Source organism: Aegilops tauschii, chromosome 2 (genome assembly GCF_002575655.3).
Source record: "Aegilops tauschii subsp. strangulata cultivar AL8/78 chromosome 2, Aet v6.0, whole genome shotgun sequence".
NCBI classification, from domain to species: domain Eukaryota; kingdom Viridiplantae; phylum Streptophyta; class Magnoliopsida; order Poales; family Poaceae; genus Aegilops; species Aegilops tauschii.
Genome location: NC_053036.3, coordinates 496531878 through 496550969, shown reverse-complemented (window position 1 = coordinate 496550969; position 19092 = coordinate 496531878). Strand labels below are relative to the sequence as shown.

General features: G+C 46.9%; 2 protein-coding genes across 6 annotated transcripts; one reads left to right on the top strand and one right to left on the bottom strand.

The window, feature by feature from the left end:
• Window positions 1–825: 825 nt before the first annotated feature.
• LOC109736030 (formin-like protein 3) lies at window positions 826–12539 on the top strand. 2 transcript variants are annotated; one of them, XM_073508915.1, is made up of 20 exons: window positions 826–1214; window positions 2388–2578; window positions 2690–3390; window positions 3478–3699; window positions 3774–4200; window positions 4384–5503; window positions 6186–6309; window positions 6876–6947; window positions 7906–8004; window positions 8126–8167; window positions 8242–8322; window positions 8415–8465; window positions 8544–8625; window positions 8705–8799; window positions 10105–10176; window positions 10270–10386; window positions 11005–11073; window positions 11149–11215; window positions 11655–11955; window positions 12224–12539. In XM_073508915.1, the coding sequence occupies exons 2-19, from the start codon at window positions 2506–2508 to the stop codon at window positions 11786–11788; spliced, it is 3648 nt and encodes a 1215-aa protein (XP_073365016.1). In that variant the 5' UTR covers window positions 826–1214; window positions 2388–2505; the 3' UTR covers window positions 11789–11955; window positions 12224–12539. The 2 variants fall into 2 exon arrangements, with proteins under 2 accessions (XP_073365016.1, XP_073365017.1); XM_073508916.1 differs by having other exon boundaries at window positions 874–1214; window positions 2445–2578.
• A 470-nt stretch (window positions 12540–13009) lies between these two features.
• On the bottom strand, window positions 13010–17550 carry LOC109736031 (aldehyde dehydrogenase family 3 member F1). Of its 4 annotated transcripts, none has more exons than XM_020295249.4 (9): window positions 17062–17545; window positions 16877–16945; window positions 16672–16768; window positions 14493–14699; window positions 14184–14413; window positions 13926–14086; window positions 13758–13851; window positions 13527–13676; window positions 13010–13432 (listed from the first exon to the last, which is right to left on the bottom strand). In XM_020295249.4, the coding sequence occupies exons 1-9, from the start codon at window positions 17410–17412 to the stop codon at window positions 13196–13198; spliced, it is 1596 nt and encodes a 531-aa protein (XP_020150838.1). In that variant the 5' UTR covers window positions 17413–17545; the 3' UTR covers window positions 13010–13195. The 4 variants fall into 4 exon arrangements, with proteins under 4 accessions (XP_020150838.1, XP_020150839.1, XP_073365018.1 ...); XM_020295250.4 differs by having other exon boundaries at window positions 13758–13848; window positions 17062–17542; XM_073508917.1 differs by having other exon boundaries at window positions 16672–16945; window positions 17062–17550.
• Window positions 17551–19092: the final 1542 nt, after the last annotated feature.

Below are 19092 nucleotides of genomic sequence, written 5' to 3'. Positions count from 1 at the left end.
GATGCCGAAGGGATAAACAACCACTCGGCGGCTAAGCGCATATACATGTGCTAGCGACATCTGATTTGACGTGGACTGGCGAGCGGGGGAGGAGGCATCTTGCAGCCATGTCAATTTTTTAGACGAACCAAGACGAAGCAGAAGTGGAAGGGGAAAGGGAAGGCACATGATCTGGCGGCCGCGTTGGTTCTAGCGTTTTTGGAAGGTCAGGAGCCGAGGAAGTTGGAGCCAACGTGGGGATGGAGTGCAAGAGGTTGAACTCATGAGCCGCAAATCTGGTGACATGTGGTCAATCGAACGGATGGATGGATTTGTGATGACGTGGTACACTGTGAGGGTAGAGAGATCAGATAGTGAGGGTCCGCTCGATACTTCTCATTTGACATTGTCAAATTGCAACTTTAAAAGGGGCAGACCGTGATCGGTCTCAACCTGCCAACTCAGCTCACTTCCACCCATCGTCCCCATTTTCCCGCACGACACATAGCACACATCAAGCAACACACCACTTCCACCCATCGTCCCCATTTTCCCGCACGACACATAGCACACATCGAGCAACACACCAGTGGTCAGCCGGAGAGCGAGGCACTATACATTCGCTCGCCATTGTTCTTGACAATGATAATAAAAATAGACAACACCGTAACTTGATAACATAAGAAGTTTTTAAGTGTCTCTAATTTGTTTCCAATCTAGATACAAATAGTCACAAAATCAGGATTTTGAAAGGACCCCATTACCAGTCTGTTTCTTTCCGGATCAGATTTCTTTTTCTCGATCAAGTAAAAACTCAAATCCATCTCCTCCAAACGTTTCCTCTCCACCGCTCCCGAGTCCATGACCTAACCAAAGCCCAGCAAGCTGCCAGTCCTGCCGGTCCGCAAGCACTGCGCCCCCCCCCCCCCCCCCCCCCCCCCCCCCCCATTCCCGATCTGAACTCGCCGGCAGCCGCCTCCCGCCCACCTCTGTGCCTCGCCGGCCACTCGTCGTCGCCGCCTCGGCCTCCCGCCTGCCTCCGTGGTCCCGTGCCTCGTCGCGCCCTCCCACGCACACTGCTGCTGCGCCCCCGCAGTCCACTGCTCCCAGCCCCCCAGTCCGCAGACCGCAGCAGTCCTGCCCGGCGGCTGGCGGCGTGCAGCAAAGCTTCCCTCCAGAGGCACAGCCTGCACCCTGCAGCAGCCAGCCCTCCCACGATTCAACACAGTACACAGGTACGGCTGTTACCCCATTCTCCAATCTTCCCAATTTCGCAATTTATTTATGATTCAAACCTTATATTGATTGATTCATTTGCTGTTGTCCAATTATGATTGTTAGAATGTTTGGACTGATAAGACGTATTATTTCTTGTATAATTGTTGAAGAATGAAAGAGGACAGTAAACATTGCTTCTCTTTTCTGGAAACACGTTGCAAAGAAGAGCTATGCTGGACTAGGATGTGCCAATTCTTTTAAGGTGGACCATCCTGTTTTAAAATCCTAGATCTGCCACCAGTTACAATCTACCGCTGCTGTGCCTTATAGCCGCCGCCGTGCGTAGCTTACCATCACCACCGGCGCCTCAGTCCCTCCCCCCTCCCCCATCCTCTCCTCCGCTTACGCGCAACGCCGGCGCTGTTCGCATTCTACCTTATTGGGATACCACATCCCTGCTGGTTCCACCCCGTCCCCGGTGTTGGCTACTTGATTTTGACGTATGCGCCTTTTGCCATCCAGGGATGAGTTCAACCTCTACTGACCTCCACAAATTTTGGGTGTCCCCGTACACACCATCTAGATCCCCCCTTGGATGTGGTAGACGCAGCGGCTGCTAAGGTCCTCGGTCTCGTTCGTTTCGCAGTTTTAATTTAGCAACATGTTTCTATTCCTTCTTGTTTTGAGTTCTCATTAGGTTTCCAGTTTTAGTGGTTAGTATAACATGTCCACATCTTGCGCTTTTGCCCAAATATCGCACGCCCGAACGATGCATCTACGTCTCTCACAGTCTTACTGTCGCTGGCGGGATTGTTAGCTCCAATACCTCAGTACGAGGACCGCTGAGACTTTCGTGTGTATTTTCTCTGATTATAATAGCGTGACTGGCGCGGGGTGCATGGGGGGGGGGGGGGGGATTCTGGGACTGTTATAATTTGCATTTGAAGTGTCCAATTCATGGTTTGGCTCATACATATAGTCTTTTATTCTGTCATTGTAGAGAAGTTTTATCCGACTCGAGCAGGCTGAATCGTTGCTTAAGTGTAGTTTGCTTGTAGGTGTTGCTCTAATGTCTGGTAATGAGACCTGGACCCATGAGATCGCGATGGATCATCTGTTAAAGTGTCATGCTTAGCAAACATAGGCGTTTGAAGTGCTAAGTCTAATTCGTTTTGTTCTATTATTTACAGAGGTGTTGAAGTTTGCAGATTACCCTTTGCCATTCTGAGATCTATTGTTTTTTGAAGCTGAAGTGAGCAATTCTCAGAATCTTGAGCACATTTGACAACAACTCCTCATTCACATGAAATGTCACTGCTTAGTAGATTCTTCTACAAGAGGCCTCCCGATGGATTACTGGAGTTCATTGACAGGATCTATGGTAAGCTTCTGAAGTATTGTTACTCTTTTTTTTTACATTGATCACCTCATTTGTTTTATTGATTCATTATTTTGTATTCCAATTAATTTGGTTTCTTATGCCATATTGCAGTTTTTGATTCATGCTTCTGCACTGAAGTTTTGCCGCATGGAATGTACCCAGTCTATTTGAATGGAATTCTTACAGAGTTGCATGAAGAGCATGCAGAATCTCAATTTCTGGCTATTAACTTCAGAGATGGGGATAAGAGAAGCCAGCTTGCTGATATCCTACATGAATATGATATTCCAGTAATTGACTACCCACGTCATTTTGAAGGCTGTCCAGTGCTTCCTCTATCTCTTATACAGCATTTTCTTCGTGTCTGTGAACACTGGCTATCTACTGGGAACAGCCAAAATATCGTACTACTCCATTGTGAGAGAGGGGGCTGGCCATCATTGGCATTTCTGCTATCTTGTTTTCTTATTTTCAAGAAGTTGCACAGCGCAGAACATAGAACTCTGGACATTGTTCACCGTGAGGCCCCTAAAGGATTCCTACAGCTATTTTCTGCACTCAACCCAATGCCCTCTCAGCTTCGATATATGCAGTATGTAGCCAGAAGAAATATCTCTCCAGAGTGGCCTCCTATGGAGCGGGCGCTTTCTTTGGATTGTCTGATCCTTCGAGCTATTCCAAATTTTGATTCTGATAATGGATGTAGGCCATTGATCCGAATTTTCGGTCGAAATCTTCTTGGCAAGAATGCTAGCATGACTGACATGATTTTTTCAATGCCTAAGAAGAAGTCCTTGCGCCACTATCGACAGGTTGGTGATAATTAGAATCACATGAAGTTCTTGTTTGCTTTCTCAATTTATTTTTATTTTGCATCAATCTGCATTGTTTTCATGCAGGAGGACTGTGACGTGATAAAAATTGATATCCAGTGTCCAGTCCAGGGAGATGTTGTTCTGGAGTGCGTACATCTTGATCTTGATCCAGAAAAGGAAGTTATGATGTTCCGGATAATGTTCAATACTGCTTTTATCCGTTCAAATGTACTGATGCTGAATAGTGATGATGTTGATATACTCTGGGGTTCAAAAGATCGGTACCCGAGGAATTTTAGAGCAGAGGTAAGAGCAATGCATGTACTCATTTGAATTTTTCAGGCAAGAAATCAATTACTGATGCAGATTTGGAAGTGCAGGTACTGTTTTGTGAAATTGGGGGCATTTCTCCTCCAAGGGCTCCAACAGTAACATTGAATGGTGATATGAAAGGTGGTTTACCAATTGAAGCCTTTTCAGCTGTTCAAGAACTCTTCAATGATGTTGAATGGATGGAAAGCGGTGACAATGCTGCTTTTTGGTTGCTCAAAGAATTCTCAGCAAACTCTCTGCAAGATAAATTTCAAAAGCTAATACTCAGCGACATGAAAGAGCTTTCGAAGTTCCAAGCTAAAGTTGGCCTCCAGATGCCACTAATGTCTCCACTGGATTCTGATGAAGAAAAATATTCTGCGGCTTCTGATTCCGGTTATTCAGTAGATTATGAGAAGGTTCAACATGGTGGGAACTCATCTGACTCAGAGAACATTGATCGTGCTCTTACCACTGAAGATTCTGAATCTATTGGTACATCTATTTACACAAGTCATTTTTCTTGTTGAACTTTATTGCCATGTTCAATTATTTAGGGAATACGCCCTTCGAAGAAAACTTCTGTTGCTGGACCTGGTGTTTTCATGCTCTACATTCTCTCCCTTTTTCCCATCATCTTAATTAAACTCTGATTCATAACTATCACAATTTGTGCAGCTACTTCCTCAGCGAACACTTCATCTCCCCCTCCTCCACATGGTAGATCCTGTGGCCTTTCAACTGAACAAAGTCTGCTGTCAGGAGAATTACAGCACGAGTTACCTAGCTGGCAGCCGCCACCACTATCAGCAGAAAATGGAGACAAACATGCTATCTCGGCACAGGTGTCACCACCAGCAGCAGCAAATGGAAGCAAACCTATTATCTCGGCACCGCCGCCGCCGCCACCACCACCACCACCAAGTGGCAGCAAACCTGTTTTCTCACCACCGCCACCACCACCACCGCCGCCGCCGCCGCCAAGTGGCAGCAAACCTGTTTTCTCACCGCCGCCGCCACCACCACCACCACCACCTCGGGTTAGTAATGTATCTTCTCCACAGCCTCCACCTCCGCCACCCCTGCCAAATTCTCGGACAGGAGCTCCTCTATCTGCACCGACCCTGCAGCCTCGGCAAAATGTTCAACGTCATTCAGTCCCACCACCTCCACCACCTCTCCCCCAAGCTCAAGGAATAGCTAAGAAATGCCCTCCGCCGCCTCCACCTCCACCCCGCCCCCCTGCCACTTCTGACAGAACATCTACAACTACTGCCACTCTGGTGAAAGGGCCACCTCCTCCACCACCTCCACCTCCACCTGGTGCACCATGCCCACCCCCACCTCCACCATTGCCAGCAGGCGCTATTAAAGGAGCTCCTCCAACACCACCACCTCCACCCTTAATGTCAGGAAAGAAAGCTCCTGCACCGCCACCCCCACCTCCACCCGTAATGTCAGGAAAGAAAGCTCCTGCACCCCCACCCCCACCTCCACCCGGAATGTCAGGAAAGAAAGCTCCTGCACCCCCACCCCCACCACCTCAAGCTCCAAAACCACCTGGAACTGTACCCCCTCCACCACCAAGCTCAAAAATCTCAAATGCACCAGCACCACCTCCAGTATTGGGAAGGGGAAGAGCAGCAACCGGATCAGCAAAAGGTCGTGGCATTGGATTGGCACTTCAAAGTAACCCCCCAAAGAAAGCTTCATTAAAGCCTTTGCACTGGGTGAAAGTTACACGAGCAATGCAGGGAAGTCTCTGGGCGGATGCCCAAAATCAAGGGAATCAGGCTAGGTAACTGTTATGCTGCCAATATTTTTGCATTTAATTCAGCTGTTGATGATTTTACATCATTGAAACCACTAGGCATAAAATTCAACATCCGTTGTTTATGAACTACTCCCTCCATTCACAAATAGATGTTTTGGATATTTCATCTGTATCTATATCTATACCAATATAAAAAGACCCAAAGGGGCAGATCCAACAAATCCCGTCCGTCAAATCAGGTCAATCCAACGACTCAGGCTGCTCCAATGGTGAGCGCTCAACACGTTTAGTGTGCAGTTAATATCATACCAAATATTAATGCCAATGCTAATCACATAATTAATACGCAAATAATATCCTACCTAATATTTATGTGTAATTAATATATTACCTAATATCAACGCGCATTGCACGCACACATTTACTAGTACGTGTCTATACATCTGATTCAGAAAAAAGTTAGAACATCTTATATTTGTGAAGGGAGGGAGTATATATCATGCTACAGTCGCGAAAACAATCCAAATAGATAGGAAGCTGGTAGCTTCCCCCCTTTTTGGGAAGAGGTTGAGTAGTAGGCCCACATGAGGCTGGTAGCTCCCCTAAAGAAAATACATGGGTCTGGCATTCTATGTCCTTGTTTAACATGTGGGAAATCTCTGTATTGAGACTGTATTTATTCATGCTGTCGAGCACTATTTTGCAGGGCTCCTGATATTGATATGTCCGAATTAGAGACCTTGTTCTCCACTGCTGTTGCAACCAATGCAAGTGAAAAAGGAGCAACGAAGCGTGGCTCAGCTATTAGCAAGCCAGAAATTGTTCACCTGGTATGGAAACTTGCACTCTTAATGCACTTATTTTCTTTAGGGAACTTGAATTTTTTTGAACTTCCATTCTTGTGCTTCTACCTTAAGCACATTAATCCTTTCATACTTGTTACCTTAAACTTGTTATTTGATTTTTTTTTCGTGGTATGTTGAATTATCAAGCCCTGAATCTCAGGTTTTTCAAACCATTCTTGATTAAAACTGTTTCGTGGTAATACGATATGCATGATTACTTCTCTTTCTTAAGTGAATCTATATTTTATTTCCTTGCAAGTGCTCAACTGATTGACACTAACTTATTTTGATGTATTTTCCATTTAAAGTATGAAATTATGGTTTTCATATGTATGGTACTTCCTTCTGCAATAGGTGTCCTTTTGAAGGGACTTTTGAATAGTTTTCTCTCTTGCATTCTTGTTCCATTTATCATTCCACACCAAACTTCTGTTTTCTTGACATCTTAAGTTATTTGCAATCAACAGCATTATGTTCTAGCATGAGGAGTTAGAGAAATTTTGTTGATTCCATTAGGCCATGGACTAATTGTTCTGCTAGTTTCATTACAGGTTGATATGAGAAGAGCAAATAATTGTGAGATCATGCTTACCAAAATCAAAATGCCTCTTCCTGATATGATTGTGAGTATCCTTTGTGGGTTATTACTTACCCTCTCTACTCTTTGACCAAAAAAAGATGCACATGATTTCTCCTGTGGAATAGTGACATCTCAGAGAATTTTGTGCTGTGTTGATGATGTAATTATTTATACTCCCCCCGTTCCATAATGTAGTGCATATGGATTTTTTCGGAAGCCAAAATTTACAAACTTTGACGGTTTGACCAAGTTTGTAGAGAAAATTATGTACATTTAGAATATGCAATGCATATTATTATATTCATCATGAGATATATTGTCATCTTGTATATGTTTGGTATTATAGATATAGATAATTTTAACTATAAACTTGGTCAAAGTTTTTTAAGTTTGACTTTTGAAAAAAAATCTATATGCACTACATTGTTGAGCTGTGGGAGTACTATCCTGAATATCTGAAGCTTGTATTCATATTACTTTTCCTTTTCCCGTTTCTATTCTTTTACAACTTTTGATGGAGCTAATACCTTTGTTGACAACCTTCATCTGCATTTTTTTGGGTATTTGCTTAAGTGTAAACTTGTATGCTATCATACATTAATAGATTCGGCGATGTACACAAATCTTGCTAACATCTTCCATACACTATGCATGAAAGTTTCTGCCATCACAAAATTATTACTATAAGTCCTAGGTTTTTCTTGTTTAATTTGCACTCATACAGTGGTCTAACATTAGGCTGCGTAAGCCTACAGGGCACTGGGAAACTTAAATGCCTTTCAGACTCTCTTTTGGTAATGTAAAACCACTGTATATGGTTATCATACATGCAAGTTACTGCTGAGTTGTGTTGCTTTCTCGATCCACGTTTTTTATCTTCTAATTAATTTATCACACTGACATTATTAATCTGCTCAAATGGTGCTGTTAACAAATGTCTGTTAGCCTGATACTTTTTAGTGTTCCTATGTAATTTTCTCTGAAATGGTTGTATCTTGCAGAGCGCGATCTTGGCTTTGGATACGTCTGTTCTTGATAATGACCAAGTGGAGAATCTCATTAAGTTTTGCCCTACAAACGAAGAAATCGAGATGTTGAAGGTGCTTCTGCTTACTACTATCTTTTGTTTTTTGCATTTCATGATCTGTAACATATTCCTTATCATTTAGTATCTGATGCTGTTTTGTCCTAATTCGCTATCCTTTTCCTCTATGAGCTCAGAACTATAACGGCAACAAAGAAATGCTTGGGAAATGTGAACAGGTTGGTTTAATATTTTGGTTGCATATAGTGTGCCACTTTGAATATATTGATTGAAGCTTTCAACTTTGCTGTAGTTTTTCCTGGAGCTAATGAAAGTTCCTCGCGTCGAGTCCAAACTAAGAGTTTTTGCTTTCAGAATTGCATTCTCAACACAGGTCCGTTGTCTTCGTCCATCAGTTAATTTACTTGGATTATCTCACTTTCTCCATAACTTGCAGTTGTAATGTGATGTCTTGCTCTTTGTCAGGCTGATGAGTTAAGAACTAACTTAACCACCATAAATGATGCAACAAAAGAGGTACAATGCTGTATCATCTCTTTCTTTAGTAAAATTTTAACTTACACGTAGACTGGCTTAATGTTTTATTTTGTGCAGGTGAAAGAGTCTCTGAAGTTACGGCAGATAATGCAGACCATTCTCACATTAGGGAATGCATTGAATCAAGGAACAGCTCGAGGTACCAAATCAGTGTAGAAAATTTGCACGGAATGCCTTTTGTTTAATAGCATCGTCTGATACGGTGATGTGCTGAACAGGTTCTGCTGTTGGCTTCAGATTAGATAGTCTTCTTAAACTATCGGATACTCGAGCTAGGAACAATAAGATGACACTAATGCACTATTTATGCAAGGTATGCACTCGGCATAAAGTGTTATGCTATGCACACTGGTTTGCATGCTAAGATTCCTCTCAGTCCATCTTCACCACTGGCCATACCGCACAATAATACAATGCTGGTTAGGGTTTAATATCTTACTGCAGAAAACTATGCCACTTCTTATGGACTTACGATACATGTTTTTTTCTATACTCCTATGCAATCTTGTTGTGCTAGTAGCTTAGTAACAGTAATTTACCTGAGCCTTTAAAGTTGGGAATCATGCATCTTGTTGTAGTTTGAATATTTTATATAGGAATAAAGTCCACTTTCCAACCTAAACTCAAGCAGAGGTTCATTTTTCAACCCTGAACTCTAAAACCGTTTGAATATCAGCGTCAACTATTGAAATACATGATGTTTTCGCGGCAATTGCAGTCATGACTCTGTGGGAGATGTCTGTTTGTTGCATATTAGCTCAGTCTGCTCAAGATTTTCTTTCACGGATCAGCTCTGGGTGTATCAATTACTAATATAGATCAAACAAACAATAATAGGGTGCTCCGAACACCTATTATTAGCCTGTCACCAGGTTGTTGTGTTTCACCCTGATGGCTGGATTCAGTGTCAGTAAATTTACTGGTCGATTGTAAGTTCTAGGAGCATGAACAATCTGATCTTAATTGGGATCGTATCTGATTGGATTAGTTTTTCTCAAGAGCGGTCTCATCTGATGCTTGGTCTGAGCGTAGAACTGGAACTAGCCAGCTGCAGGCACCTCAATACCTATCCTGGATCTTAATCTTGAGCTGCCTTTTGATGATATAACCTATATAAATCACAATCCCTTGGGAAGTGAGGGGTCATTGGTGTAAATGTTATCGATGGCTTCCACAGGAGTTGTTAGTTGGATTGTAAACTTCTGCCAGTTCTCTGCATAGACATGGTTTTCATGTAAACTCCAAACGGCAGGCTGTTACTGGTCACTGTCCAGGAATCAGCCTCGTTCCGGTATCCCAAATTATGGTGCTGTGCACGTGGGCAATTGTTTATCTAGTATTCTGCAGCTTAATGGAAGATTAGCTATTTTGACTCAGTTTCTAATTGCATGTACCTATGCATATTTTTAATAGTCTGCCAGTTGCTCATGCTCGTGCCAAGTGCTCCTGGGTTCGACGCGGCCTCTCTGCATTGTACTATGCAGGGGTATGGCTTGCCTTGTATAATCCTTTCCCAGGCCCCACCTGGTGTGGGAGCTTCTAGCACTGGGTCTGTCCTTCTGCCAGTTGCTTTTGCAAGCCTGTGCAGCTTACCTTATCTTTCTCTATTACATGCTAGCTTCTTGCTGAAAAGTTGCCTGAGCTTCTTGATTTTGACAAAGACTTGATTCATCTGGAAGCAGCTTCGAAGGTACTGTAGTTATCTGTTAATAGCAATTTTGGATGACCATCGAGCTACTCATCAAATATGTTGCTCCACAATTGCATTTGTTAATCACCCCAGATCCAATTGAAGTTGCTTGCTGAGGAAATGCAAGCAATAAACAAAGGTCTTGAGAAGGTCGAGCAGGAATTAGCTGCTTCAGTGAACGATGGAGCAATATCTGTTGGCTTCCGCAAGGTAAGAAATAATTCCCTTTTGTCTATTTTTCAGAGTTGTTGGATGTTGAGCATATTTGTTCTGTTTACATTTAGCCCACTGGTTTAAGGAGCTTATATTTTACTCGCTCAGGACAAGAAATGACACAACTTAAACCATGTTATTATTATAAAATTATTGAATTAGCTATCCCCAGACATTCAATGTGTACTTGTTTCAGTGTTTCTCTGAACTTTATGTATAGTAGGACCACAGAGTGCATATTTTTCTGCATCATCCATTCACTAACCGCTTCTATAATGGAATAAATATGCACCACCTCTCAAGTTGAAAAGAAGTGCTGCAAGGCTCCATGTCTTGAACAAATTGCTCAGAACATAAAGTCAAAGAATGTGCCGGCTTACAAAATGTTCTGCTAGCTACTGAACAGAAGTGATACGCAATTCAGGGAATCATCGACATTCACTTTTATGCATCAAGCTCAGCAATAACACCGTGCACAGTCCGAACTCTGGACTTGGTAGGAGTTGTGACCTTCGGGGACTCCTAAACTCTAAAGCAAGCATATCTGATGAGATTAGTTGTGCTATATCAGTAATGATTCTTTTACGAGTGAACTGAGATCAGTTGCTTTTGCAGGCATTGAAATCCTTTCTCGACTCGGCAGAAGCTGTAGTTAGGTCCCTCATTTCCTTGTATTCAGAAGTGGTGAGCCCCTGCCTTAAAAGTTATTCTTGTAACGCCTTATGTTTGTGTAAGACCTTGATGACATTTGTTTTGCAGGGAAGGAATGCTGATTCCCTAGCTCAGTATTTTGGTGAAGATCCAGCTCGCTGCCCTTTTGAGCAAGGTTTTTTGTGGCCTTTATAATATTTTACAGCTTTATTAGGCATTGTTCTCTTAATTATGTCCACATATGTAGCTCATCATACGCCGAAGGTGGTCAGTGAAGTTACATCTTTGAGTAATATCATATTTATCAATTTCACTATGACAATTCGCTGATCGCACTAGCAGAAGGAAAAAAACTTAAAAGTATTGCCCCTAATCCCTTGAGGAAGTTCCTCTCATAGGTCCAAACATTTTGTTTTCCAAACAGTGCATTTCTTCAAATCGAATTGCTGTTTCTGGGGAATGGTCTATCAAGTGGCATTCTCTGTTCTTTTAGTTCCATTATGAATTGAGTCAACATGCTTCTGTTTCTGTATTGATATGAACTTAGTTGTTTTAGCACAACAGTATTTACTTTTTGATCTTTCCTTGATGCTTTCTTGCTTTTCTGTTCTCAGTTACGTCGATTTTGGTTATTTTCGTGAATATGTTCAAGAAATCACGTGATGAAAATGCTCGAACTGTGGAAGCTGAGAAGAAGAAAATGGAAAAGGAAAAGGCAAGTATGTCTACTATAAAAGGATCGGAGTGAGGACATTTCTAAGCCAATCTTCCATCTTTGTGACCCTGCTGAGGAGCTGCCGCAGAATGTTACATACACCGGAGCCCGCTTCTGCTTTTTGATGCTCAATGTAGTACACGCAGAGGTGTAATGTCAGAAGGCTTAGGCTCGTTGGCTGCGCGTCATCCACTAACATGGTAATATCTTAACTACATTCCCTGTTGGAACTAAAATTATATTGCATCTTCACCAGTAACCAAGTATTAATGTTTTATATGCTATTTTAGTGATTGCAATCTGCATGAACTTCCTATTTGTTTAAATTATATCTGCATTGCAGGCTTATTTACTGTTTGTATGTGCATTGTACAGATTGCCCTAGAAATATGTTTTTCATTTTTGCTGCTTTTAGTGGCTGTCCTGGGATTTATTTTTCATGCTTATTTTCTTAAAACAAATACGCAGGTTGCTCGCGGTTTGCAAGCTAAGGAACTTTTTGTGATTCTCACTAGCGGGTGGGTCTGTGGCAAACATTCCTGAAACAAAATGCAGGGAGGCTTCAAGCCGCTGTAGTGTTGTACATATAGCAGTTGCTGATACATAGCTTTCTTACATGTACATAAAGTTAGCTCAAGTGGAAGCAAAGCAAAAAGTTCATGATTGTTGTAAAATTTCTTGTATCATCAACAAACAAGCAGACTGGTGCTATTTTCGCAGAGTGCGCGAGCCAGTTATACAATGTATTGTGCCTTTATGCAATTATTATTATTATTTGTTGTTATATGCAGTGCACGCCTGAAGGATGTGTCTGGTGCTAAGCAGGGCCTAATTCATGAAAAATTCCAGAAAATACTATCTGAGATAGAGAACAGACGTATTCTGTTTCATAGCTTCAAAGCTGAACCAGAAAGCAAGAAGTATATGTTTAACTAAATTTTGTGTTTAGGTAATACTCCCTGATTGACTGTGCACAGTCTTTGATGCACGACTTTGACCACTAATATACATCGAAGTACATGGATTAAACATGTATATACGACATTGTTGTATTTGTTTTGCAAAACAATTTTATTTCATATGTTTGTATATTAATTTTATAGACATACCGACGCCTTATATTTTGGAAAGGAGGGAGTATAATGTATGCAAGCACGCACGGTATATGTGAAGCACTTTTGGATTTTTACCGAGTTGCAATCAGGACGTCTCAAACAAATACACAAAAAAAGGGACCTTGGGGGGCAGACTGGATGCAAAAAGAACATTATTCTATTATTGGCACACTAGCAAGTACCGAGTGCAAACCTGCTACGCAATCCTTATACAAACTAACGTGGTCTGTTTATTCATGTACTTGTTCATCCACTCATCAAATAATAATCAATTTCTTACGTCAAACCCATCCAGTCGCGCCCGAGACGTGGTGCATGGCCGTATTCATCTCCGCAGGCCGAGGAAGGTGAAGATGAAGCGGACGTAGTCGTAGCGGAAGAGGTGGCGCATCATGGCGATCTTCTGCTCGTCCCACGGCGGGTACCTCAGCATGGCCTCCACCAGGAAGCCCCGCCGCAGCACCGCCTTCTTGTGGCTGAACATCTCGAACGAGTACTTGCCGTGGTACTGCCCGAACCCGCTCTGCCCCACACCCCCGAACGGCAGCGTGTCCACCCCGAACTGCACGCACGCAAATCCATCCAGGAGCCATGGTTAAAACCACGTACTAACGGTCAGAAGAAAATCTCGTTTGTGCAGGGGCGGGGCGGCGTACCTGTACGACGGCGTCGTTGAAGGTGACGCTCCCCGACGACGTCTCCTCCACGATCCGCCGCTTCAGCGGCGCGCTGTCGGTGAAGGCGTACACGGCCAGCGGCTTCGGCCGCGCCCTCACGAACGCGATGCTGTCCTCGATCTTCTTCACCTGTACCACAAGGAAGGAGACACCATTTTCATTCATCTTCTTCGCCCTTGGGTTCGGTGTTGGGTTAGCAGTAATTGGTACCGTGATGATGGGGAGCAGAGGGCCGAAGATCTCCTCGGTCATGATCGCGGAGTCCAGCGGCGGGTTCAGCAGTATCGTGGGCTCGATGGACCTGCTGAAGTTTTTCTTTGACGAGGACGGAGACGAGGAAAATTAATTAATATGCAGATGGGTTCAGGGTGTACTTACAGGTTCTTGGCGTCCAAGCCGCCGCCGTGCAGGATGGACGCCGCCACCGCCGGGTCCTTGAGGAGGTTACTCAGACGCTGGAAATGCCGCCCGTTGACGATCCGCGCCATCTGGTCCGAGTCGGCGATGAACCTCTTCAGCGTCGACTTGAGCAACTTGATCTTCATCAGCCAAGAGAAACGAGCACGCGACGCGGTTAGAATGATCTTCTGATCAGAATTATATAACCACGAGACAAAACCGTGCGTGCGTGCATACCAGGGTGGGCGCAAACCGCTCCTCGACGAGCACGTAGTCGATGGCGATGCAGGCCTGGCCGGCGCAGGACGACCACTTGGCGAAGATCACGCGGTTCACCGAGGTCTGGAGGTTCCTCCTGCCGGCAACGGCGTCGAAGATGCAGGGGCACTTCCCGCCCAGCTCCAGCGCCACGGGCGTCAGGTGCTTCACCGCCGCCGCCATCACCACGCGCGCCACGCGCGGGCACCCTGCCAATGCCAAGGGTTCTACCTGATTAGCACCACCGGTGGAATTAGCAGCGCTTGTCATTCAGTTGGTTTACTGTACCGGTGAAGAGGACCTTGTCCCATCTGTGCTCCATGAGCTGCTCCCCCACCGCGGGGCCGCCCTGGATGACCTTCACCGCCGTGGCGTCCAGGTACTCGCCTATGTTCTCCTCCAGGAACCTGGCCGTGGCCGGCGCCAGCTCCGACGGCTTCAGCGCCACCGCGTTCCCCGCCGCTATGGCCCCGATCAGCGGCTCCAGAGACAGACCTGCGCACGTACATACATACTGACCATACATCATGCATGCATTGACGATGTAGTAACACAGAGAATTAGACTGGTTTCCTCGTTCAGTACGTTATAGGGTAAGTACGTACCCTACCGATCCATTTCCATTGACGACCTTTGAGCAGGTACGGTAACTCTAGGATGGCCGGTTTTAACCATCGCTGGTGAGACCGGGAATTGGAGTTTTTGGCCCCGCCAGCTGAGGTGGTACCACTGTCCATGCCTGCCAGGTCGTCAATGCGATCTTTGGCGACACCGGACAGGGTGTAATTTGAGACGTGCTACAGGATAAAGTTACGACAGCGTGGTGGGTTGCGTCCGTTCCATAGGCAGTGGACCAGCAGCTGATTGCCTCCCGGGATCTAGGGCATACCGCGACACAAGTTTATGTACGTCGCTGACTGAGGTAGATCCATGCGATAACAGTACACGTACGTAGTGAAACCTCTCGAACTGCAAGCGCTGTTGCACGGCATGCGCGCTGAACTAGCGTAGCGTATGACTCTCTTCATTCAAAGGGCATGGCTCAACCAGGGCCCGGGCTTCACCGACGCGCAAACGGACGAGGGAAGGCACATGGAAGAAATTGAAGGCGCTTGGACGGAGGCTGCGGATTGGGGGAGAAATAGAATAAGGTGGTTCTCCCTGGTCCATATGCGATCCAAGAAGGGTCCTTTGCCTCCTCCGTTGGTCCCTTCACCCTCGCTGGTGAGATAAACCCCTTTGTCGTACTACATGGCACTCACGACACAAGTGTTTTGTTTAGACTGATGATACAATCGTCGGCGACATATTACCATGTCACTCGAAAATAACCACTATTTTTAGAAAATTCTCTAGGTTTCTCATACCAAAACTAGTACTACAACGCTAGATTTACTACAATATTTTCCGCGAAACTGCGTCATCTTTAGTCTGGGTGTTTGAAGAAATCACCATTCACCCGCAAAAAAAAAAGGAGAAAAAAAAATCACCATCGAACCCTCAACAAAAAAGTCACCATCAAACAAGAGAGAAGATTACCCCGCAAAAGAAAATAAACAAGAGAGAAGATCAATGTTGACATGGCTTGCGTACTCTTGAAGGCACCCCCCCCCCCCCCACATAACTCCTGGTCAACACAACTGACGGACGATTCCTCATATTTTTATTGTGAAAAAATGAATGTATATTCTTTCAGCCGTCGGATGTTTATCGGACCGCTGAGAAGGCAAGTGGTGGCCGTAAATCTGCTTTATAATTCAGCTAACGTGTACTAGATGGCAATTCAGGTAAGGAGTTCGAGCTAGGCAAGTGTATACTGTGTTGTATCCTCCTCTCCCACTTCCCCCTCTCTTATCTATGTTACTCTTGTCCTCTCCTATCTATCAACGAAATGATACGCAAGCTTTGCATATTAGTGAAAAGAAATCGACCCATTTTGATGAACTGTCCCTATTGAAGTGGTACTGGAGTACAGGACTCCCTAGGCGAGAGAGACTGATGGGGTGGTTCACTTTTGTATGTGCAGCTATCACAGCAGCGACGTGCTAATTCATGCACGTATAGTTCCATGGCCTAGCTGGTACGCATGTGCCTGCTGTATGGAGGGAAATTAAGTGGACCAGTGAGCGGAAATGTGTAACTTCAGTAGACCCGTGAGCGAGAATGTGAAATTCAGGAATATCACTCAGTGGAAATGTGAAACTCAGTAATACTAGTAGTATAATTCAATGGAATGGACCTTTTTTTTTACTACTACCGATAGGAGCTGAGCCATTTTTCTCGCGGTCTCACGAGTGGGAAGTCACTGTGTCGTACTCCTGTACTACCCTAGTTCTTGAGGATTAATCGGGCTAGAACTCGCAAGAAGAGAAACGAGAGGGTACAGTAGCTAAATTGGCCAAAAGTATTACAACGTACTACTTGCAGTTAAAATGAGAGATTGGTTGTGAATCAAGAGAGTACTTACCCAAGGGGAAGTTCCAGCAGGAGAAGATGAGGACGACCCCGAGCGGCTCCGGCACCACCTGCGCGCTCGCCGGGAACGCCACCAGCGGCACCCAGACCTGCGCCCCCATCCATGACACGGCGGAGTTAGGCTCCAAAAGCAGCTGGTGTGCGAGGCGAACGAACAGTATGCGTTGCAGAGTGACCAAATAGTGAGTCGAGCTTGCCTTCTCCGGCGCCGCCCATTTCCCGATCTCCCGCAGCGCGGCGTTGGCCGACTTGGTGAGCACGCCGACCTAAACACCCCCAAAACCACCAGCACAGTTCAGATTGTATATATGGACGGCTGCGCGCGCGGCGTACGACGGCGACGTGCGACGGTGCAGATGAGACGAGACGAAGGGGGAAGAACCTCGTCTCTGTAGGCCTCGGCGCGGTGCTTGCCGAGGTCGTCGTGGAGCGCGCGGAACGCCTCCTCCTCCTTGTCGGCGAGGAGCCGGAGGAGGCCGCGCAGCTGGGACTGCCGCCACGACAGGGGCCGGGTCCTGCCGCTCTCGAAGGTCGCCCGCAGCTCGCCCAGGCGGCGCTCCACCGCCTGTGGCGCCGCCGCCGCACCGATCTCCTCCACGCTGGCCACCATTGAGCCCATGCTCTCTGCTCTCACTCGCTCGCTCTGTTCTGCTGCTCCAGTGCTCCACTGTGAGTGTGAGCAAGTGATGGCTCGCTCGCCGATAGGCCCATTTATCGCGACGGGAGCGCCCATGCTGCGCACGGGGCTTCAATGCGGGTACCGGCGCAGTCGACTGCAATAATTTTCCCCATTAATGCGGTTACTGCAGCTCGGGTTTGATTGGTCTACCATTGCCGTAAGTGCATCTTCAGAGTCGGGTGTAGGTTGGCCGGCATTGTTCCTTGAGTATACTCTTGTAGTCTTGTTCCTTGGAGGAACCGAACGGGCGAGCATCCTCATTCCGCGGCCCGCTGCTTCGTTGGTTGAATGCGTGATATGATTGGGCATGGAGCATGGTCCGATTGGGAACCGGCGAAGTGCACGCATATGCGTTCGTATCAAGTGTGCATCACGTTGCGCATTTTCTTACATGAACGTTGTACGTACTTCCTCCGTACCCGTGCATTGGACATCTTAGAGCAACTCCAACGGACCGACCCAAACGGACGGCGCTTTTGTCCGTTTGGGTCGGCCCGGCGGACACAAACGTCTGGCGCTGTGCTTGGGTCGGCGCGAGCGCCCAACACTGGTCCGACCCGTTTTTTCGGCGCGCCAAAAAAAAGTTTAAAAGCATTTTAAAAATAAATACATGCATTTAATTAAATATAAAAGTCGGCCACGAAGACCGGCGAAAGTCCACATTATATTAATTAACATAAAAACACTAAAAACTAGACGACGCGCTGCCCTAGGCGTCCTCGTCAGCGGCGGCGTCTGCTCGAGGCCGGTGAGGTCGATCAGCGTCGGCGCATGGCCGGCCCAGGGGAACGCCGTGTTCCAGAGGGCGGCGATGTCGGGCTGCGCCGCCGCTGCCTAGGCCTGGCGCGCCTCCTCTTCGGCCTCGTGCTCGAGCATCTGCAGGCGCTCGCCCTCCCGGCGCTCCTCGGTCAGCTGAACGCGGCGCCAGTGGTCGAGGTAGGTCGCCTCCTGCTTCTTCGTCGCCCCGAGCCAGATCGGCGGAGCCCTGACCCACTCGCGCACTACTCCGGTCCAGGAGTAGCGCTCGAGGTAGGCCGGCTCCTCCGGCTCGGCTTTGGGCGGGGACGGCGGGGTCACTGGTGGCACGACGCAGTCGCCCGCCGCGGAGAGGGCCATTGCCTCCGCCATGGCAGCCTGAAAAGCCGCCTCATCCGCCTCCCTCCACTGCTCCTCCTCCTCGCTCTCCTTAATGGCCGCCTAGTAGGCGGCCTCGGCCTCCTAGTCCTCGTCGCGGACGACGAGCGGGGGCGGCGGCAGGCTGCGGTCGACGCCGCGTCGCCTCGCCTCCTCGTGCTCGAAGGCGAACCATCGAGCCCAGTTGGGCGAGTCGACGACGTAGTGCGGTTCGGCGCGCTGCTCCAGCGTCAGCAACGCCCGCCGGCGCCGCACCTCCTCCGCATGGGCCCTCGCCGTCCGCGGCGCTGCCGGCACTGGGATCCTCTCCGGATCCAAATGCCAGTCATTCGGCAGCGTCGCATCGGGGTACGGCAGAGGCACGCGGTGCTGCCAGTGCCACTCGGCCTGGTGCACCGGCACATTGATGCGTTGCCTCTGCCGGGGAGCGCGCGGCGGCGCGGGGAGGGCGGGGAGGAAGGGGGAATGGCGGGCGGGGGCCTTGCCCTTGCGGCTGCTGCCGATGCCGGAGAAGAAGCCCATGTTGGCGGTGGCTAGGGTTGTCGCTGGCGTGGGGGCAGGGGTTGCCAGATGGGGACGGGGGTGAGTGGCAGTGGATGA